General features: G+C 40.2%; 1 protein-coding gene across 6 annotated transcripts in view; it reads left to right on the top strand.

Annotated features, from left to right (window-relative positions):
• Nucleotides 1-2,814: 2,814 nt before the first annotated feature.
• Nucleotides 2,815-24,463, top strand: part of LAMA2 (laminin subunit alpha 2) — a 1,237,914-nt gene continuing 1,216,265 nt past the window's right edge. For all 6 annotated transcript variants that reach the window (XM_077486899.1, XM_077486900.1, XM_077486895.1 and 3 more), the window contains exon 1: nt 2,815-2,991. In XM_077486899.1, the coding sequence (XP_077343025.1) occupies nt 2,880-2,991 (112 nt within the window). In that variant the 5' untranslated portion in view covers nt 2,815-2,879. The remainder of the gene's footprint in view (nt 2,992-24,463) is intronic.

Here is a 24,463-nt window from a genome sequence, read left to right as displayed (position 1 = left end):
TCTTCCCCCCAGTGATCTCCAGTTCTCCCCCCAGTGCTCTCCAGTTCTCCTCTCTAGTTCTCCCCCCAGTGCTCTCCAGGTCTCCCCCCCCATGCTCTCCAGTTCACCTCTCCAGTTCTCCCCCCAGTGCTCTCCCGTTCTTCCCCCCCATATTCTCCAGTTCTCCTCTCCAGTTCTCTCCTCCCAGTGCTCTCCAGTTCTCCCCCCAGTGCTCTCCAGCTGCCCCCATTGCTCTCCAGCTCACCCCCCAGTGCTCTCCAGTTCCCCCAGTGCTAGTCAATCCCCCCAGTGCTATCCAGTCCCCCCAGTTCTCTGCAGTTTCCCGCAGTGCTATCCAGTCGCCTCAGTGCTCTCCAGCTCCCCCTGTGCCCTTATCATGTCTGCAGTCTCTGACCATGTCCTTTATTATATCTACAGCCTCTGACCATTTCTTGTATCATGTCCTCAGTCTCTGAACATCTCCTATATCATGTCTGCAGTCTTTGACCATCTCCTGCATGACGTCTGCAGTCTCTGTCCACCTCCTGTATCATGTCTGCAGTCTCTGACCATCTCCTGTCTCAAGTCCTCAGTCTCTGACCATGTCCTGTATCACGTCCTCAGTCTTTGACCATCTCCTGTATCATGTCTGCAGTCTCTGACCATCTCCTGTATCATGTGTGCAGCCTCTGACTATCTCTTGTATCATGTCTGCAGTTTCTAACCATCTCTTGTATCATGTCTGCAGCCTCTGACCATCTCTTGTATCGTGTCTGCAGTCTCTGATTGTCTCTTCTATCCTATCCACAGTCTATGACCATCTCCTGTATCATGTTTGCCTTCCCTGACCATCTCCTGTATCAAACAAGAAAACCTTGTTCTGAATATTGGGAATAAATGTTAAGAGTGAAGGAGTTAGCCAAGTAACCACAGAGAAAATCCTTAGCTGTCTAAAAGGAATAAAGGAAGATTACAGTTTACATATAAAAGAATAGTGCAGCGCTAATAAAACACAAATATGTTCTAACACATTAAATGTCCATAAAACAGATATAAGACAGATATCTGTGACAAATATAAATAATCCAAAAAGTGTCTTCAATAATGAGCTAAAATGATTGATGCATACAGGCGACTCCGTGGGACAATCACACCTCCAAAAATAATATAGATGGCAGCTCACCTCACTGAGTGGATCCTTTAGGGTCTGAAGCACCTTCCTCCTGGGGTAACACAAATGGTGATCCACAATAGAATCCAATGAAAATCCTTGTGGGCAGGTAGATGGAACAACGAACTCCATTCACAATGCCACACGTATCATAAAAACAAGAAGCGATCATAAGCAATGGTCTGTTATCGTAGATTCATTGACGATCTGAACATGATTTGGGAAGGTGAGAGATCAGCCCTAGAAAATTTAATTGGTCTATTAAATATCAATGATGAAAATATTTAATTTACTTGGAATATTGAACATGATAAAATTGTCTTCTTGGATCTTGAGATTAATAGAGATGCAGAACGATTCAGATTATGTAAAGATTTCAACATGTCAACGTGTAATAGAGTCAATATTAAAGACTTGGGGACAGTTAAACAAAATGTCTACAAGATGAAATATCTGCTACAAGGTGCAATACCAGCTTTTAATTGTCAAGAGTGTACTTACTTTTTCCCCACTACACTCTTACGTCTATTAATATTTTGGTTAAATACATGATTGAAAAGGCAATATTTTATTGTGTTCCTATTTAACTATATCAGATATGTAAGTTTATTAATTTTTTTAAATATCTATATGTACATGTTTAAATATGTTAAAGTCAACAATTTCCATGGGGTGCACTTAATTTTTCAGCCACAAAGGGTGAGAATGGTTAAAGCATTTTTAAGAGGCCAGAACATATATAGCTATGCAACTTGTGTGTCAGTTAGGGCACTTTGAATGAATGAATGAATGAAATACTTGTATAGCGCACAATGCAAACTGAATCGCCTCTAGGCGCTCACACTGGGGTAGGGGAGCATCGGCGGTAAAGAGATGCTATTTTTAGCGATGCTTTACCGTCGATTTGTCCACGCTTTTCAGCCACTAGCGGGCCGCTTTTAACTCCCGCTAGTGGACGAAAAAGGGTTAAAAGTACCCGCAAAGCACTGCTGCCGAAGTTTGGCTATGGCAGCACTGGCCATTGATTTCAATCGCAGGGGCGTTTTGGTGTATTTACCATTCCCGCAATACCCCAAAGATGCTGCTTGCAGGACTTTTTTTTTTCCCGTCCTGCAAGTGCACCGCTCCAGTGTGAAAGCACTTAGGCTTTCACACTGGGGTGGCAGGGTAGGCATTTTTAGGTGCTATTTTTAGCCCAAAAGCGCCTGAAAAAATTCTCAGTATAAAAGTAGCCTTAGCGTATGGCTGTGTATAAATGTATTGTTACATATAAACACGCATACAATAAAGAGAAACCAAACAGATTTTCTTATTCTAACATAAAATTGTCTAAAAAAAAATTCAAAATAAACACAAACATCTAATTGGTTGAAATATTCCCAGTCAACCTGTTTTTCTCAGTTAGGGTATGATTGTATTGATTTTTATATATATATATATATATATATATATTTATATTCAATGAGAAGCAGTTGCTTCTTTTAAGTGTGCTAGGAAATAGTCTTTTAGTAACCACACTAAGTGAGACAACACAGGCCAGGTGCATAGTCTGCACAAATATAAAAATGAACTGCCTCATAGTCCCTCAGTGGGAGCAGAGAAGGAGGAGTAAATTTTGAAACTGTCTCTAACTTTAGCCTGAAATCTTAGTTGAAGTTTCTGTGTGTCTGGCACACAGCTGCAGTCAGAGAGGAATAGGAAGACAAGGAGAGGAGAGGCGTCTCCTCGCATGTCTTTCCACAAAATGCTGAACATTTACCATCTGATTATGGCTTCGAGAACTTTGCTCGCAGTTTTTGTTTCTTTGATGCTCAATGAATGCGTCCAGGCTCAGCAGAGAGGTACAATTTTATATGTCGTGTGTTCTGTTTGTGTGTGCATGCAGTGTATAATGGGACTGTCTTATAAGTGCTGCTCCAGATATCAAGTCCAACAGATTTTTGTCCCCAGCATAAAACTAGTTTTAAAGATGTATGAAAATACCTTAATGTATGTGAAATTTACAGCATGCATATTAACTGTTTATAATGTGTAAACTTGTATATGTAATACATTAATTTAATCCATTACAGGTGATTAAGCTTTATCTTCTGACAGCTTGGAAAAAAAAAAAATGCAGTATGAAAATTTTACAATGGGAGAATTGTTTCCTTATTTTTTGTAATTTTACTTTACAATAGAGTGGCGCCATAGACTTTAGCTCTTTACTATTTTTTTAAACCAATCTGCTTATAAAAAAAACAAAAAAATGATATTTTTTTTCTAATGCTCCTATCTGCCTGTTTAAATGCATTGTTAGATCTACAGTATCTGACTACTTTTGCTTTACCTTGCCATGTTTGCCCCCCTAGAGTCCCCTCCCACACAATACCCCCCTTTCTAGGTGTTATCATGCTTGTGAAATTGATCAGGGTTGGGAAATTGCATTTGTAGCTGTTATCTAGTGTCTGACATGGTTCTGTTTACACTACAGCATGTGTACTGCATTGCATTTGCTGTTGACGCTGTTCCTACAGCAGCTAGATTATGCTTACCATTGGATGCAAGGATAGGCATTTTTCACAATGCATTTTTGTGCTTGTTGAAAACACTAAATTGTTTTCAGGTGGGTATGGGCTTTTATTCCCACTTTTGACCATTTACATCTAAAATAAGCCTAGCTGATTGGTAAAATACATTTATGTGCATCAGTTTAAGTGAACTTGAAACTTATCTGTGAAAATGCAATTAATAATAGCATGTGGATGAGGTAAAGATGTATAGTTTTTCTACTCCATCCTGGCACATCTCAGTTGAACTGTTAAATACTAGGTTTGGTTTATTAAGTATAAAAGGGTATTTAAACCAGTGTTTCAGTATATACACCTGTGTGCACATGAATTGTATCAATAAACCTGATTTAGTGTCTCTATCCAATCTATCAGGAATGTTTAGGCTTTAGTCACTCTGCATTGTTTTTTTCTGGGCAGTACTCCACCTTGGCTCTGCCCTCCAGGAGAAGCCATAATAAACAAATAGTATTTGGATGCCTGCAATGATCTGCCCCCGCAACCACAAAATGTGAACTAAGCCATTCGGATCAGTACCCAGCATTTTCAGTGTCAACAAGCCTTACTCTGCAAAAAACTGGACTATTGCTTTGTGTCCAAGGGTATTAATTTTTTTTTTATAACTGGTAAAATATAAACAATGGAACTTGTATTATAGCAATTTACAAAAGCTTTGAGCAAAAATGTTTCGGTCTACAATTTATTCCACCCATAATCCTCTTTGATAGTAACCCATGTATACTGTCATATATAAATTTGCCCTCCTGTGGCAGAAATAAAGTTAGTAAGCCTAAAAAGGTAAAACTTTTTTTTGTTTTGGACAGAGTGGAGATTGATTAGAACACCTGTCAGTTCCTATTGCTGCCTGTGCCCAAGTTAGGGGGATTCACTCTCTGTCCTTTTTAACCATTATCATTGAAAGTGAAGGGAAGGGAAAAAAAAAAAAAAAAAAATCAAATTTTGGATTTTCCCTATAAAAGTAATATAGGGGAAATCATCCATTGGGGACACTAGATCTGGTGACCCGGGGATCCCTAGGGGATTCCCTTAATTTGCAGGGATTTTCCTTTCACTTCCTGTTTTGGCTATGGAGCAGAAAGTGAAGTTAAATCTCCCCAAAGGGACACAGATGGCAAAAAATAAACTGATCAGGGTTGTGACTCTCCCTTACACTATCAAAATAATAAACAAATATAAACATAATACACATATATAAAATACAGTTGTGCTCATAAGTTTACATATACTGGCAGAATTTATGATTCTTGTCCATTTTTCTGAGAATATGAATGATAAACACACAAACTTTTCTTACAACAAAAAACAACCAGAATGACGGACTACTTCAGTACCAGTGAGGAACTCATACTATATCATTTTAACAAATTTATTAGAAAAAAAAAAATCTATCTGTATATAAACATTTAAAGACAAAGTGGTTAACGCGTTTCACAGACAGCTTCTTCAGAACCACAGGTCTATAGACTTAAATCTGGAGAACCTTAAATTAAAAAAGGGAGAGAAGGAGAAATCATTAGGTATATGCCCCACATAAATGTGTAAATTCCTTTATCATAACCGTAGTTTAAACTAAATACATTTATGGACCAATTATGGTCCTACAGCTCCACTTACATATTTTTAGTCCCCAAGACAGAGGACCGGGAATAAAAACCTAGAGATTAGAAGCGATGGACCCCTCCCAGTCACAAAAGTGGGCAGACAGATGATATCAGAGATATGCAGGATTTGACCCAAAGTATCCCCTACAAAAAAATAAATTTAATTGCTTATTAACAAAGCATTAACTGACAAAATATCAAAAACACCCATAAGGGACATATATGCGGGAGCAAGTGTAGTGAACCATACAGCCATAATACTTACTACTGACAGGTAGCCAACTTCATATGGTAACAGTCACTCAAACTTCACAGTCTTCAGTACATCCTAAATATAAATACACACCTATAAGAAGCATGTAGATAACAAATAGGGGGACTCTGTAGGTGACTACACGCAAAGCTATAATTACCTAATAACTATTATCAAGAAGTTTCCCTTTATCAGTAAGGATTTTCACCAATTATCATACATGCGCTCCAGTGTAACAAGGGCATGTCAGTGCTGCATCTTGAAGCTTTAAAGCAGACAAAGAAAGCCCAGCTAGGCATCTGGAGCCACTAAAAAAGCAATAGACAGTACATAAGCAATGCTTCTTTCACTCATTGTTAGCGTTTGTCTGAAGCCATTTATAATCAATTAACTGTTTACTATTTTTTAAATCAAAATAACAAAAACTACCCAAATGACCCTGATAAAAAGTTAACATAAGTAGAGATGCATCATTTGTGCAGTTTGTCATTCTTAATTGCACTGTATGTACAGTTGTGCTCATAAGTGTACATACCCTGGCAGAATTTATGATTTCTTGGCCATTTTTCAGAGACTGAGTGATAACACAAACTTTTCTTTCACTCATGGTTAGTGTTTGGCTAAAGCCATTTATTATCAATCAACTGTTTACTCTTTTTAAATCATAATGACAACAGAAACTACCCAAATGACCCTGATCAAAAGTTTACATACCCCAGTTCTTAATACTGTGTATTGCCCCCTTTAACATCCGGTAGACCAACTAAAATTTCAGCCACAACTGCCAGGAAAATTGTTCAGGATGCAAAGAAAAACACATAAATAGCTTCAGGTGCAATACAGAACTCTCTGAAACATGTGGTGTGGCTGTTTCAAGATGCACAAAAAGGAGGGACTTGAAGAAAGATGGGCTGCATGGTCAAGTTGCCATAAGAAAGCTATTACTACGCAAATGCCACAAAAGTATCCCACTTACAATATGCCAAACAGCACAGAGACCAGCCTCAAACCTTCTGGCACAAGTTATTTGGAGTGATAAGACCAAGATTGAGCTTTTTGGCTACAATTATAAATGCTACATTTGGAGAGGAGTCAACAAGGCCTATGATGAAAGATGCACCTTTCCTACTGTGAAACACGGAGGTGGATCACTGATGTTATTGGGATGTGTGAGCTACAAAGGCACAGGAAATTTGATCAAAATTAATGGCAAGATGAATGCAGTATGTTATCAAAAAATACAGGAGGAAAATTTGCATTTTTCAGCCAGGAAGCTGCGCACGGGAAATTCCAACATGATAATGATCCAAAACACAAGGCCAAGTCGACCTGTCATTGGCTACAGCAGAATAAAGTGGATGTTCTGTAGTGGCCATCTCTGTCTCCTGAACTCAATATCATTGAGCCACTCTGAGGAGATCTCAAAATGTGCAGTTCATGCAAGACAGCCCAAGAATTTACAGAAACTGGAGACTCTGAAGAGGAATGGGCAGCTTTACCATCTGAGAAAATAAAGAGCCTCATCCACAAATACCACAAAAGACTTCAAGCTGTCATTGATGTTAAAGGGGCAAAACACAGTAATAAGAACTGGGGTATGTAAACTTTTGATCAGGGTCATTTGGGTAGTTTCTGTTGTCATTATGATTTAAAAAGAGTAAACAGTTGATTGATAATAAATGGCTTTAGCCAAACACTAACCATGAGTGAAAGAAAAGTTTGTGTTATCACTCAGTCTCTGAAAAATGGCCAAGAAATCATAAATTCTGCCAGGGTATGTACACTTATGAGCACAACTGTACATACAGTGCAATTAAGAATGACAAACTGCACAAATGATGCATCTCTACTTATGTTACAATGTAAAATTACATAATTTTTTCTTTAACACAAATAAAATAGTAGAGGTTTGTATTACACTGCATTTGTCTTTTACAGTTTTGCTAATATTCATTTTGGTATTGTTCCATCAGTATTCATATATTTTATATATACAGTTTCAACTTTTACATTTAGCAGGGTAAGAATTTTCAATATTAGTGGTTTATGTGCACTGATGTTGATTTAAGTACAGTATTCAAAAACATACATGTAAAAAAATTGCAAGTATACAAAATGAAGGGTGCAATCTCTCGATAGCCTGCACTCTATCATAGATTTTAGAAAAAAAATATGACTTGGTGAATCTTTGCCAAACTCCAGTCTGTGATGTGCATTTTGTTTGTACACATGAAGTGGAATAAAAAAAAGTCAGACTTTGACATAACGAGTATTAAGCACTTGTGAATACGTTGAACAGCTGATATGCAGCTACATTAGCCATTGTACTTTAATTGGACATGTTTGTTGTGACATGTGTGTGATGTATTGTCAGGCATTTTATTGCCCCTTTTTAAATAGCAATTGAAAGCCAGCGCTGATTGTGTAGAATATAATGGTGTCCTTTTCAGTGCCAGCTGGAAAAGTCTAAAATTGTTTCCTGTTAGTTTTTCCTAAGCATTTATTTGTTAAGCACCAACAATTTATGTAGTCCTTTACATTCTGTGCATGTACATCAGTCCCTGCCCTCAAGAAATCAACCTCAATGAATAATAGATGGGCAGATGATTGAAAGGTCTTCCCACTCCAATTATATATCTTGCTTCATTCATAGAAGCTGTAGTACAGACTTCCATGAATGGTGGAGCTGGACAGAAAGGGTAGGGTGAGCCAGCCATATTTGATGAGGGTATGTGACCGCTCCAACAGTTCTATTAACCCCCACTGTTCCAGAAGATTATGGCAGCTGAGGTGGGGGGGGGGGGGGGGCTTCTATGTAGGAGGATATCAGATAGTAGAGGAGGAATCAGCACAAGGGATGCATCTTACTGACTTGTATCAGGTATAAAACTAAATGTAAGTAGAGCCAAATATTTTTAGGACATTCCAGTGCTACAATGTCCAACACAAAGCTGGCATTACTTCATAGACATAAAATTCCCTGATTGGTTTAAATTTTTGAAAATATTTAGCAAATTGCATTTCTTTTCTGGAACTATAAAATAATTTTTTAACTTAAAATAACTGGGGCAGTTGTGCTGTTGGGTCCAAACAAGTTGCATAGTTGAGCTCTTGAATCCTTATTTCAATAGGAGAAAGAAAAGGCACCACCATTCAAGCTCAGCCTTATTAATATAATGAACAAAAGCATGTATCCACTCACTGTAGTGATCAAGATCAACAGCATATAATATAGTCAGAATAAGACCTCAGACATGACTGGATGATACCAGAGGATCAGGAATCTGGAACCAGTATTGCAGAGTTCAACTGGGAAGTGGGCGGTATCTGCAAAGTGCCACCAAAAAGTGTCTGTATTGCAGACAATAGTGCAAATGGAAAGCAGCGTTATTGCCGACAGACATGCCTGTCAGTTTACATACGCGGGAATAGTGGAAGTCAATGGTGCTCAAACCTGTATAATCCAAAGTCTCACTGAAGGCTTATATGCAAGTTCTTTGCAATAAAAAGTGTATGGGGACATGGGTCCTGCTCCAGGGGACATGTAGCAATTTGAAAAAAATATTTTTAAAATGGTTGTTTTTTCAGGAGCAGTGAATTTTATAATGCTTAAAGTGAAACAAAGATTAAAAATTCCTTTAAATATCCTGTCTGAGGTGAGGGAATCTATAGTATGCCTGTAAAGTAGCGCACCTTTCCCATGTTTATTATAGTACTGCAGCAAAACCACATTTTTAAAGGAAATACATTTCATTAAAAATTGCTTGCGGCTGTAATGAGTTGCCGGTTCCCAGCAATATAGAGTAAATAATCATAGAAAAAAAAAAAAAAAAAAAAAGGGTGTAGGTTCCCCCCCACCAGTCCATATCAGGTCCTTAGAGTCTGGCATGAATATTAAGGGGAACTCCACACCAAAAAGAAAAGAAAAAAAAAAGCGTAAAATCCATATCAGACCCTCATCCGAGCAAGCAGCCTGGCAGGTCAGGAAAGGGAGGGGAGCGCCCCCCCTCCTTAAACATACCAGCCCACATGCCCTTAATATGGGGAGTGTGCTTTGGGGAGAAGAAAGACAGAAGGACAAAGCAGGGAAGAAGCTGGAGGAAGATGAAGACCGGAGGAAAGAAGAAGACATTTTTAAGGAATAAAGGAATTGTCAAAAACTGGCTATTGTCTTTTTTCACTCCTTTTTTTGGTGAATGTGTAGGAGTACAATGTACCCGATACCCATTCACATGGGGGGTGGGTTCTAGTGGCCCCCTTGTTAAAGGGGGCTTCCAGATCCCAATAAGCCCCCCACCCACAGGCCCCACAACCAACAGTCAAGGGTTGTGGGGATGAAGCCCTTGTCCCCATCAACATGGGGGACCCCAAAGCACCCTCCCCATGTTGAGGGCATGTGGCCTGGAATGGTTGAGGAGGGGGGTGCTAGCTCATCTCCCTTTCCTGGCCTGCCAGGTTGCATGCTCGGATAAGGGCCTGGAATGGATTTTGGGGGGCCCCATGTACATTTTTTTTTATTTTGGCGTGGGGTTCCCCTTAAAGTCCACACCAGATCCGAAAGGCCTGGTATGCACCAGGGGGGTCTCTGAGCTGTTTTTTTCCTTGCTTTTTGAATAGCTGGATTTTTGGAATTCTACATCATAATATTGAATATTTACATTGCATGCATTTGAAGAGTTAAAAGTTAACAAGTTTGGGCCGAACTTTGGTTGTTCAGAGGTTCTGCAAACACTGAACAATATGTGGTGTTCGGGGGAAAATTAGTTGCACCATTAAAATCTATGGGACATTAACCACTTCAGCCCCGGAAGAATTTACCCCCTTCCTGACAGAGTACTTTTTGCAATTCGGCTCTGCGATGATTCAACTGACAATTGCACGGTCGTGCGACGTTGCTCCCAAACAAAATTTACATCCTTTTTTTCCCCACAAATAGAGCTTTTTTTGGTGGTATTTGATCACCGCTGTGGGGGGGTTTTTTTGCGCTATAAACAAAAAAGGAGAGTCAATTTTGAAAAAAAAAAAAAAAAAAAGCATTATTTTTAAATCTTTGCTATAATAAATATCCCCCAAAAATATATTAAAAAAAAAAACAATTTTTTTCCCTCAGTTTAGGCCGTTACGTATTCTTCTACATATTTTTGGTAAAAAAAAAAAAAAATGCAATAAGTGATTATTGATTGGTTTGCGCAGAAGTTGTACAAAATAGGGGATAGTTTTATGGCATTTTTATTAATATATATATTTTTTTTTAATTAGCGGCGATCAGCAATTTTTATCATGACTGCGACATTATGGCAGACACATCGGACATGTTTGACACATTTTTGGGACCATTATCATTTATACAGCAATCAGTGCTATACAAATGCACTGTTTCCTGTGTAAATGACACTGGCAGTGAAGAGGTTAACCACTAGGTGGCAGTGTAAGGGTTACGTGTGTCCTAGGGGCGTGTTGCCAGCTGTGGGGGGCGTGGCTGTGTTTTACACATCACTGATCTATGCTAAGCGATTGAGTTTGCAGGACCCTCGACTCGACCCACTGAGCTTCCCATGGGCATGCGCACCCCCTCCGCCTCTTAAAGGGCAAAGTACAGGTACATGATTCTGCCTGTACTTGCCCTTCTGCCAACGTATATCGGCCTGAGGCAGCCGGGAAGCGGTTAACATGAAAAATCGAAAGTGTTCATTTGGCTACCCCAAAACACCCTCCCCATGCTGAGGGCATGTGGCCTGGTACGGTTCAGGAGGGGGGTGCTCTCTCACCCTACCTCTTTTCCTGCAGCCTGCCAGGTTGTGTGCTTGGATAAGGGTCTGGTATGGAATTTGGGGGGGCCCCCATGCAATTTTTTTAAATTTTGGTTTGGAGTTCCCCTTAATGTTCATACCAGACCCAAAGGGCCCGGTAATGGACTGTGGGGGATCCCATGACTTTTTTTCAATGACTTTTATGTGTATTGCTGGGACTGACAATTCATTATAGCCGTGAGTAGAAAAATTACTTTTTTCTTTTAGAAATGTTATTTTGTGCAGGGCCTGTTCTAAACATGGGAAAAATGCGCCACTTTACAAGCATACTATAGACCCCCCTTTTTCTTTTTTTGCATTGATACATGGCCCCTGGGGCAGGATCCGAGTCCCCAAACACTTTTTACGACATTATTTTGCATATAAGCCTTTACAATTAGCACTTTTGATTATTCATGTTTGTGTTCTATAGACTTTAACAGTGTTCGTGTGTTCTGCCAAATTTTTTGCCTGTTCGGTATGTTCTGGTGCGAACTGAATCGGGGGTGTTCAGCCCATCCCTATTCATTACCTGCAATTGTCCACAGCTGTTATATATAAGATTCCACCTTTATTATTTACTTGCAGGTGTGCTGGAGAGATTAGTTTTTTTGGTGCATAAATACATATTAAAGAAAGATGTTGCACTTCCCCAAAACGAATTAAAAAGAAAAAAAAAAAAAAAAAAAAAAACCACAACAAGCTCAAAAATTTACTTTTATTTTGCCAGCAGAAACAAAATTATGTACATTCATTTACTAGCTTCCAAAAAAAATAAAAAATTTCTTAAGCATATATGGTGCTATATAAACAGTTAGCATTGGGTTTTAAGGGCCCTGCTCAATCTAAAATTTGTTTAAACCTTAGAGTGGACACAGCTTTACTTTCAGTGTATAACGGGCAACACATCACATTTTTATCTGCAAGATTATAGAAACATATTTAACAGTCATTCTTAAAAAGCATTCCAACATAATATTAAAAAAAAAGGCACATATTCGAAATATAACACCCACCACCAGCCCACAACACACACACACACACACACACACACACCCACCACCAGCCCACAACACACACCCACCCACCACCACCCCACAACACACACACACCCCCACACACCACCAGCCCACAACACACACACGTGAGTATGCTCTGCTGGAAGCTGCATTTCTGTGTACATGATTAAGCAATGCGATCAAAGGAGTAGAAGGTCAGCACATGCTCCCAAACCATGTTTGCATTGTCAGACAGGAACAATACACACCACACTGACAGCATGGCCACATAAACCCACTTTTGGTTGAAAAAATGCACAAGAATATCAAAGTTGGGTGTTTGTCAATATTCACAATATCATTCCTTCTTCACAAATCACAGCAAAAAACCTGGCCTTCTCAGGCCAAACAAACCGCCCCCACTACAGCCCTTTTTATAAGATAGGTTTTATTGTTAGCACACTGACACACGCCTAATAGAAGTACACGCACACCAGTATCTTTCAATCTGTCTCTTCATGTATGTCTAAAGTGATTGCAACTGATGGGCAGGAACACATTATACTATTTGCAACTGTGTTAGCCATTGGCTATGTGAATCAAATCTCCAACTATAGGCCAAAGATCAAAGTCCATTAGCATCCACATAAACAAAGCAACAGTTTTCTAAGCACAGGGCTGGTGCTACCACTTGGTGGACTAGGCAACTGCCTAGGGTGCACTGCCGCCTAGGGCACAGCCCGGACCACTGGTTTCCCTACTTTCCTCTGGGGGCTTAGTGCCTCGTTCTCCATAGTCCAGCATGCGGAGGATGCGCACAGTGACAGCACAGCACACTAGCACGGCGAGCCGCCTCAGCTCCACTCAAACACACAGAGAGCGGCATGTTCGTGGGTGCTCCACCCCTAGTCGGCCTTCACTTCCCGGGCCGTTTCTCACTGTTGACTGAAAGGGAGGAGTGAGGGAGGTGTGGGAATCCCTTCCCAATAATGGGGAGGCCCTCCCGCCCCCGGGGCAGGAACACTTAACAGGTGACCATATGTATGCCGCCATCCTGCCTCTACTTGACGCTCACTTGAACCTTGGGACAGAACAACACACTGGTAGCCATTGGACACGCCCACCACATGGAACGCCCACCCCTGCTATCGATAGTCGTGTGCTTGTGGATCCACAGCCAATGATTGGCTGCTCTGACAGGCTGTTTATTGCTGACATAGGATTCCATGCAACGTGCCTGCCTCTTGAGAAGCCGGTACTAACAGCCAACATAGTGAGTGAAGTTCTTGCACATGTCACACTTGGATTTGGATGTCTCTTTGCTAGACAGGGCTGTCTTTGGATTGGGCTGTCTTTTTTATATGGGGATGTCTCTTTGGATAGGGCTGTCTCTTTGTTATATGGGGATGTGTCTTGAAATTGAACCAGCAACCTCAGTGCTGCTAGACAGAACTGCTACCCACTTAGACAGCAGGCAGCCTCACACATGTTGTCTGCATCTCTGTGGTGTGAACCAGCCCTAAGTCCATAGCCATGCTCTGTGTCACAAGCAATATACAATATGTTGTCTGAAGTATTGGGACGCCTGCCTTTAAATGCACATGAACTGTAATGGTATCCCAGTCTTAGTCCTTAGGGTTCAAAATTCATTTGGTCCACCCTTTGCAGCTATAACAGCTTCAACTCTTCTGGGAAAGCTGTCCACAAGGTTTAGGAGTGTGTCTATGGGAAGGTTTGACAATTCTTCCAAGTGCATTTGTGAGGTCAGGCACTGATGTTGGACAAGAAGGCCTGGCTTACAGTCTCCATTCTAATTCATCCGCAAGGTGTTCTGTTGTGTTGAGAGCAGGACTCTGTGCAGGACAGTCAAGTTCCTCCACCCCAGACTCATTCATCAATGTCTTTATGGACCTTGCTTTGTGCACTGGTCCAAATCATTTGGTGTGTGTGGGGGGGGGGGGGATTATGATGTGGGGTTGTTTTTCATTGGTTGGGCTTGGCCTCTTAGTTCCAGTGAAGGGAACTCTTAAGGCATCAGCATACCAAGACATTTTTGAGAATTTCATGCTCACAGCTTTGTGGGAACATTTTGGGGATGGCGCCTTCCTGTTCCAACATGACTGCACAAAGGTGCAGTCCATAAGACTAAAGACATGGACGAGTACGTTTGGGGTGAAGGAACTTGACTGGCCTGCACAGAGTCCTGACCTCCACACGATATAACACCTTTTGGCTGAATTAGAGCAGAGATTGCAAGCCAGGCCTTCTCATTCAACATCAGTGCCTGGCCTCACAAATGCACTTCTGGAAGAATAGTCAAGCATTCCCATAGACACACTGAACCTTGTGGACAGCCTTCCTAGCCTCCCCAGAAGCTGCAAAGGGTGGGCCAAATCAAACCCTATGGACTAAGACTGGGCTGCCATTAAAGTTCATGTGTGTGTAAAGCCAATACTTTTGGTTAGACAGTGTATCTAGCAAGGTTTACAATGGTGGTGGAACCCTACTAAACATAAATACTACATTTAGACCAGGGGCGGATCCAGAGTCTAGTCTCGGGAGGGGCACTGCCAGAAAATACTTTTATTTCGCAGGCAATTTATCAGGGAAATGGCTGGTGTTAGCACTTCAATCATCCTGCCACCATGGTTGTTATGGTGTCAGGATGATTGAAGAGCATTATTTATATTATTACATTGCTATATAAAATGAAATGGTTCAACCAGTGGGAACCCTGAATGTGTCACTTGCCACCCGATGTGGATTGTCACATCCCTGCAACAAATTGTGGATAGTCACTTGCCATGTCAACTGCCACACATTGTGGATTGTCACTCACCACATCACCTGTAATCATTTGCTGCTAAGGTGGGGATTGTCTCTTGCTATGTCCCAGAGTCAGGCAGCAAAAAGATGATGTAAGCTCTCTGCTGCCCACGGCTGCCTGCACAGTGAGGGTGGAACTGCAGGTTGGATGGTGAAAGATGATATCATCTCTCTGCTCCCCCACTTACCGGCTCGCTGATTGGCCACCCGCCCTCTCACCCACTGAGCCGCTCAGCCCGCTTGCTCTCTCGTCCACAGAGCCGCCTGCCCATGAAGCTGCCCGCTCTATCACACATCCACACCCACACTTGAAATGTGTAGCCTTGCCCACATCAGCATGTGACATCATTCATTAAATCTGGAACTGGCAGCCACTTCCCCACACTCCATTCTGGTCCAGGTGACTGCCACCTGCAACGCAGCTGCTTCCTGGTGTCACTCTGCAGATACTGGCCTGTTCCCTGCTGAACTCTGCAATACCGCTCCCATCTTCTTCATCAAGTTATGACTGAGGGGTAAGGTCCACCTATTCTGGCTGCATTATAAACTGGAAAACTTGATCACTACTGTGCGTATATACATGCTTTTGTTATAAATTTTTATTATTAAATTTACACTTAGATGTGTAAGGGCTTACCTTGGTTGGATTCCATAGTGCAGAGATGTATGCTCACCCTTGCAAATACACAGGGCCCACAGTAACAGGGTAAAAGGCTACCTGGGCTGTGAATCTGTGCACGGGGCTTAACAGAGAATTTGCCAATGGATTGTTGAGGCGAAGCTGTAGTCAGGGACACCAGAAGTCAGAGTTAACGCTGAACAGAGCCAGAGTCAGAAGCCAGGGTCAGTCTTGGAACACTGCAACTTGAATATAACAACACATGCCCCTATGACAATCCAAGAGGCAATAAACTGACACAGCCCTCCGAGTGAGGTAGTGTTTTATACCCAGCTGATTAGATAAACTGCCTCAGCTGAACCAGGAGTGACAGGTGCTAATTGCAAAGCATGATCCCGAGTAGAGACCTCAGTGCTGCAGGAAGGACAAGGCATAGCTGGAAATCAGGATGAATAATGAGCTGATGCGTGGCTCAGAGGCAATACAGCAGGAGCACTACAGAGAAAGTCATGGGTTCAATTCCTTGAACCACCTGGGGGATGGCCACACCTGGCCGTTTGCATGGCACGATAGGAACCTTGACAAGATGATGGTATCCTGTCTTTTGCCTTTTGTTTATATACACTAGAGCTTCTCAAGACCCTGGTTTATAGAGGAGCTGCAGCCATTATTAAGTGACGGACTGATTTCATCATCTTTCCTATTTTATTTATTTATTTTTAGATTTTCATTTAACCATTTAAGAGAATCTTGGATCATGCCTACTGTTTTACATATTCATATTTCAATTGATATAACATGGAGAGAATTTTTTTTAGAAATAACATAAATATGCAATTAAGTAATAATCAGACTCTACATTTATGTAAAATTAAATTTAATTAGGTTTGCTAGAAGATGGTTTATTCTCTATCTAAACTAATGCTGTTAGTCAGTGCAGCCTTTACAGATTAACACAATTTACTGAGAACAAGCTTTCTAGGACATTAATTCTTTTAACCTAAAAAAATATCCAATAGGTTAATAACTTTACTGTATATGCCATTACTGAATTCATGCTCTAATATGTGGCTCAAAATATACACATTAGTTTCAGTAAGGTATAACAGGGGTCAGAACTGCCTACCAAGAACCTCAAAAGTCTGGGTGAATTTGTCACATTTGGCACAAGATCATGGTTGCTGAAAAGCAGGCTTCTAACAACATATCTTTAACCATTTTAAGACTTGACAATTTCGCCCCCTTTCTGCTCAGGCCATTCTTCAGATTTCAGTACTCTCAATTGGAATGACAGTTACTCAGTCATGCAACACTGCACTCAAATGAAGTTTATATCTTTAATTTAGACAAGTATAGCTTTCTTTTAGCCTTCTTTTTGTGGTATGTAATCACTGGGTTGTGTTTTTTTTTTTTTTTTTTTTTTTAGCTACATAAAGAAAAAAGACTGACGTGTAAAGAAAAAAGTTTCTGTTATAAAACCTTGCAAAAAAAAAAAAAAAATTTTTTTCTTCTTCTTCATCAATTTATCTCAAAATATATTCTGCTAGTTTTGTATCTATTAAATGACAGGTTACTATTACTGTCCCGAACACAGTTTAGCACCCATAGGGGAATATATTTAGGTTCATCATCTTTGAATTACTTGAATTGGCAGTATATAAATATATGAAGATAATATTTATATTACTTTTGTGTATTGTCTCCACAATGGATGTATTAATAACCTCCCGATCGTTATCTTTATTATCCCTATTATAATTGAGATAATTAATATGGTTTTCTTTATATTATATTTTTTATTATTTTTGTATACTATTATCTATGTATCTAAATACTGTAACTGATATGTTATTTAGTCATAATTTCTGTCATTTGTCTTGATAAGAATTTAAACTTTAATAAAAACTATTTATTAAAAATATATATATATTCTGCTACATTTTATTGGTGAAAAAACAAAAATGAATAATTGTATAATATTTAGTCAATGTAAAAGGTCTACAAACCTACAAACCATGGTATATACAATATATTTGAAAATGGATCAATCCTGATTTACTGGCTCTCATTTCTTGAAGCCCAAAATGCCATGACAGCACAAATACCCAAAATATGTAGGGGTATAAATGATGCATCTAATTTTCTGACCACCTATCACAAAGGGTGAAAAAATAGTTATCATGGCTCCAGGGGTACATTTGTCCACAGGGGGTGGCTGGGACTAGTGTCTCACAGGAGCATAGTCAGTGGGACATGCAGATAGGTCAATTCAGGCGACAGAGACAAAGTCAGCAAACTGGAAAAGGATCAGTCCAAAGAAGGTTGTTAACTCTGTAAGGGAAGTTGTACTTTCGAAGGGGGTTTCCCTCAGAGCTTAGTGAATGAGGTAAAGCTCTACTGACTTTTATCATTCAATAATGTGCAAGATTATTATTCTTTTTTAGTTTAATTTTCCTTGCATATGATTCTTTGCAAAGTGAAATTTCATCACATTCATTAAACTCTGGGAAAAATTACTTTTCACAATACAACTTCCCCTGCAAAATGAACAGCCTATTAGCCTTTAATATATCAACCCTTTTGTTCTTTACCACCCACGTTCCCCTCCCATGAGCTGCGGCTTATTGGTGGTGATGGGAATGTGGGGGGAGTGATCAGACAGACTGAGGAACTCTGTTCAAACACTTATATAACCACCTGAAGTAAATGGTGATTTACTGAAGTCATTGGTGTATGTAACTTGCTTTTTCATACTTCCCCTGCCATCCGCCATAGATTTAAATAAGATAGGCTCATTGATATGGCTAAATACATGTGTAATTTAGTCATAATTGCCATTCCATTAATCTTATGATAGCCAAAAGTATTTTCTTCCTTCTAGGACCTAAGGTAACTTATACAAACAAATTGCACTTCCCGAATTACAGCTACACCTACTGAAATACATTGTAATAATATTGTTATAATGTATATAATATGCATATACCTAGATAATATACCGTACCTCTATACTGTACGTATTATTATAAATATCCAGGCTGTAGTAATCTTGTTTTAATACACTAGTTAATATTTTCAACAACATTATACTCTGTTCCTCTTCCTCCCACAAATTCACACTAATGTATCTATACTCGATCCTATATAAATACTCAAATGTAAAGGCTAAAGAAATGTATACTCTACATGTGGTTATCTAGTTGGTATAATATTTGTTTGCTGACATAATTGATACTTATTAACAGATCATGTTTTCCCACTGATGTTCTTGTCTAAAAGAGAACAGAGACTGGCAGGAGGCATTTGAGGGGGTATATAAAGCTTTAAATGCCATTGTATTTTTAGTTAGGCTAGAGTGGTTTCTATAATAGTATTGTTCTCGAACAATTGTGTGGTTTCTTTGTTCTAGGCATTTGTGTCTCTATGCTGTTTTCACTTCTACATAATAACACAATGTATTTTTTTGTGACTTTAACTTGGTAGACTTAAAAACCTGTGATCAAATATTTCTGCTTTCCATTTCAGCTGTATTTTGGTAAGGTAATGAAGGCTAAGGCCTAACAAAACAATGGCTGCAACAAATTATGTTTGCTACATGTTTGTACTGTGCAGGAAACTTTTGCTACATTTGTTTTCTCCATGATGATTGGATTTACAAAGGCTAATTACAGCATGAAACTCAACCAATAATATCTGCACTACCCGGTAGTACTCCAAATACAGCTGCTGTACAAAAACACACAGAGTGTGTAAATACTAATAAACCATAAAAACCATAGTACCATAGTATACAGCTCACAGATGGTATAAATCACTCACCTTTGCATATATATATATATATATATATATATATATATATATATATATATATATATATATATAACAATTACAATGCATATTAACCAAAACAAATCAAATTTTTACATAGAAAGTGTTGCAGTGCATATGCATCAAACTCCGGTTAATCAAGTACATCCCTACATGATCAAATCTTAAAAAATAAAAACAATATCCAAATAAATGTGTCTATATAAAAATTAATGAAAGTGTCAGTTTATAAAAATGCCACTGTATAAAGTGCTCAGTGCTCTATGTGCATAAAGTTCCTTGTGCTTCAAATCCACCAACATGAAACACTACCATTCTGGAGAACTCACCAGATGGCCATGACCTCTAATTTAAAAGCAATTTTAATTTTTAATTCCTTTAAATAAAGGAATTGTCAACATCTCTGTGTTTTTATTACTTTGTGACACTTTTTTGGTGAATGGGTAGTATTAGTACTATGTAGTAGTACTATGTACCCCATACTCATTCACATAGGGGGACTGGGATATGGGGGCCCCTTTGGTAAAGGCGACTTCCAGATTCCGATAAGCCTTCTGCCTGCAGACCCCCACAACCTCAGCCCAGGGTTGTGGGGATGAGGCCATTGTCATCAACAAGGGCCGCAGAGTCCCCCACCCCAAAGCATCCACCCCCCATATTAAGGGCATGCGGCCTGGTATGATTCAGGAGGGGGATGTTTGCCGAAGGGCCTGGTATGAACGGGGGACACCATGCCATTTGTTTTCACTTTTTTATTGCCGGAAATGTTTTTTATTTTTATTCAGCAGGGAAGCCTATTGGCAGCTGATGACTCATTGGATGTTAAGGATGCTGCGGCCGGCCTGCTCCTTAACAACCAGCTATTCACTGCTCCCTGATTGTGCAGAGCTTTGCCTAATCAGAGCTTAGAATATACTGTGCAGTGCATTGCAGGGTGTTCAGCGGGGGTGAACACCCGCCGAACACTCTGAAAATTCTAGTGTTCACCGAGCGGGCAAACAGGCAATGTTCAGGCCAATTTTTACTCAGCCTGAATCGTTTGCTGAACTCTAATGATGTACTTTTTTTTACTTCAGTTTGAGACATGCAAGAACATAAAGCCAAACAGTTCAAAATTGCGATGCATATGTATTTTAGAAGAGGTACATCTTTGGTCAGTAACAGAAATGTATTGCCTTCCACAGAATGGAAAATAGGATTACAGCTTTAAAAAACTGGTTATTTTTGCTTTGGCACCAGAAATTTGACACGTCCAAATTTTCGCACCTGTGTATTACATTTAGTACACCCCAAAATAATAATTATTCAATGAATAAAAGTTATCCTTATGCCGCGTACACATGTATCAGACTATCCGGTGGACATAGTCTGGCGGACAAACCGCCGGACTGTCCGCCGGACTTTCCGAACGAGCTACCTGCCCACACGCGGTACTTTTGCGCCGGACTAGGTCTGGCGGACTTAGCCCGCTGGACTAACCGCCGTACTTTTGAAATGAACAGACTCGCCCACACACACGGAGGAAAGTCCATTCATTTTGAACACCGCTCCAGGTAACCGGGACTAGCGAAGGAAGCATCGCTGGCCCCGTCACCTGGTATGGAGTTTAAGGGGAATCCCTACGCCGAAAAAACAGCATGGGGTCCCCCTCTAGGTCCATATCAGACCCTTATATGAGCAACGCCGGTCAGGAAAGGGGGTGGGGACGAGTGAGCACCCCCCCTCCTGAGCCATACCAGGCCGCGTGCCCTCAACATGGGGGGTGCTTTAGGGAAGGGGGGGCCGCACGGCCCCCCCACCCCAAAGCACCTTGTCCCCATGTTGATAAGGACAAGGGCTTCTTCCCGACAACCCTGGCCGTTGTTTGTCAGGGTCTGCGGGCGGGGGGCTTATCGGAATCCGTGAGCCCCCTTTAATAAGGGGGCCCCTGGATCCCGGCCCCCCACCCTATGTGAATGAGTATGGGGTACAATGTATTACAATAGGTGAATGGGTAGGGGTACATTGTACCCCATACTCATTCACATAGGGTGGGGGTCTGGGATTCGGGGGCCCCCTTATTAAAGGGGGCTCACGGATTCTGATAAGCCCCCCACCCGGCGACCCCAATAACCAACCGCCAGGGTTGTCGGGAAGAGGCCCTTGTCCTCATCAACATGGTGACAAGGTGCTTTGGGGTGAGGGGGCCGCACGGCCCCCCCTTCTCCAAAGCACCCCCCCAATGTTTTGCTATTATTACTATGATTCATACCAGTCTATATCTGCACTCCAAAAACAGGACAGCTCCAAATTGACCATTTTCTGCCTTCCTAAAGACCGATCCCCAATAAGGACAGTAGTTGCATCAGATGGTGTCTCTTGTTTTAAGCCCCAGATGGGCCCCACAATTCCACAGACTGTCCCACAATTCCACAGATTTCCAAAGACCCCTTACCACTAAGCTGCCATGACAAGTATTCCTAAGATCCTTTTCAGTTGACATACAAGAAATGAGGGTGGGAAGGAAGGGTTCATTTTTCTCAGTAATTGTCAGAGCTCCTACCTCTAAAATTGGTCCCAATCTTTTGACAATTGACCTGCACTTAGGTAAAATCTCTTGCACCTACACTATGTATATACATTTTAACTCTTTCCTGGGACTACTCCTCCCCTCAATCATGTAGGGCTTGCAATAATCTTATTCCTCCAGATCTGTCATAAGTTCAGACAGCTCACATAAACTTCTATTTTATCATGGTATTGTGAGTTATTAGCATGATGGTTCCATGCACACTGGGCTTAAACAATTGTCTGTTCCCTTGGCAGAAAATAAATGCTCATATAGAGCATTTTTGTACACGTTTAGGCAAGTTAAGCATTTTTCCTGCCAGAAAGCTCCAATCAAAAAAGCAATCCAGAAGGGTTTTTTCCCCCGCATCTAAACGCTAAGCTGAAAATATGCCTTTAACAGTTCTAATGTGCATGGACACATAGGATAATGTTGCACAGCTTTTACAGGCAAAACACAAAACTGCTGTGGAAGCAGCTTTTATTTTAAGCTAGTGTGTATGGACCCTTATTTGTTGTCCCTTGTGTGTTCTTGTGTATGTTGTTTAATCCCTGCTTTGTTGTAAAGTCAAAATGCTTACCAATGATTAACGTAAGTTTGTGTTGAGGCAGAGCAACATGGGGGGCTGCCATTGCTGATATATTTCCAAAAACTATAGTTTCTGGCTTTCCAAGTGACTTTTCTGGGTCACTTGCCTGGTATAAGTATGCAAATCTGCAGATTTCCTGTTCCTGCATACATACATAAAATCACTAACTCAAAGGATTAAAAACAGGGTGGGGGGGTCATCTTTAAAGCCAAGCAACTTGCATTTTCTGCCAGGGCAGGATCCATGTTTTTCTCAAGGCAGATTTAATGTAATGATCAAATACTGTTCAGTAGCAATAGCTGTTCTAAATTGTTAGGAAGGAAAAATGCCAGGTTCTGTCTAAAACATTTATTTTACTCTCAGGATTATCAATCATTGAGCACCTCCATGGCCAGTTTCTTAGTTGTACCACACAACAAGCGAACTTGTAAGAATTGACAGCAAACTTACTGTACTACATGGATTAAAATAGAAAATGCCTCAGTATTTGCTAGTTATGACATTGTTCAGTGTTTTTTAGGTGTATTAATTCTTCAGCTAAGGATTTGTGTAGAAGAGCAGTGCTACACATTTAAACAGAGCCATGACAGCAATGTGCTATTATTGAATGTTTATTTATACTGTACATGCTTCATTATTATTTAAGTCCTATCTATCTATCTATCTATCTATCTATCTATCTATCTATCTATCTATCTATCTATCTATCTATCTATCTATCTATCTATCTATCTATCTACCTAGAGATGGCCATTGTTAAAGTAAACACTTATCTCATTAAACACACATTCAATATTAATTTGCTTATAATTTGTCCTCCTTTTCCACTGTCATCAAAATATAAATATAATTTTTTTAACTGTTAATTTTCCTTCCATATCTTATGTTAAATCAAGGGTTGTCATCACTAGATTGTTGTGCTTCCTTAGGCAATGCAAGGATAGGCTGACAGGGTGCTTTTCATATCTTTCTTAAAATAAGTTTGAGGGTTTGATTACCTACTGGTTTAGGCCCAAACCTTAGCTCAATTATAATGTTGGGAGGAGCCATTTTAGGAGGCAGAGTCCATGCACGTCATTAGTGCAAGACACCATAGAATACATAGTCAGCAAGGTACCGTGGGATCTTTAGTCCTTAGAAATTGAATGTAAACCAAAGAAGAAAGCAGAGGAGAAGTTGCTAATCATGCAGGGAATTGAAGAAGTTGTTGAATGAAATGGCCAGCAGATAGAGAGCAATCACAATTTTAAAGGAGGTTTTTCAAGTAAGATTATATTGGATTGCTACTACAATGCTGATGGTATAAAATGCAAGTGTATACTGTGATTTTAGGTCTCCTTTAAATGCTAACTCTATATTTTGCACCATGGTACATATTTCCTCCTTATTTAGGGTGTAACTTTGTGCAGATGGGCCCACCACCACCCCCTAACCCTTCCCTCAGCCTCTATCACTTTTAATATGTATGCGCCCACAGCTGATGAATTTTAAATTCTCACAAATTCAATGATTACTGCACTTGTACTGCACTTGTAGTTTATTGACACATCCTCTGCAGCTGAAAGCCATACCTCGATATAGGCAAGGAGCTGGAGGAAGAGTCTGCTGGAGCCTGGAAATGCACCCATGATCAGTGCTTTGAAAGCTTGTGTGGAACAAAAAAATAAATTCACATTTTTTGCTTCAAAAATA

This window comes from Lithobates pipiens, unplaced genomic scaffold, assembly GCF_037356315.1.
Source record: "Lithobates pipiens isolate NorthernLeopardFrog02 unplaced genomic scaffold, aLitPip1_a1.2 Scaffold_18, whole genome shotgun sequence".
Lineage (NCBI taxonomy): Eukaryota > Metazoa > Chordata > Amphibia > Anura > Ranidae > Lithobates > Lithobates pipiens.
The sequence above is the reverse complement of the archived record's forward strand: the minus strand, read 5'-3'. Positions and strand labels throughout refer to the sequence as shown.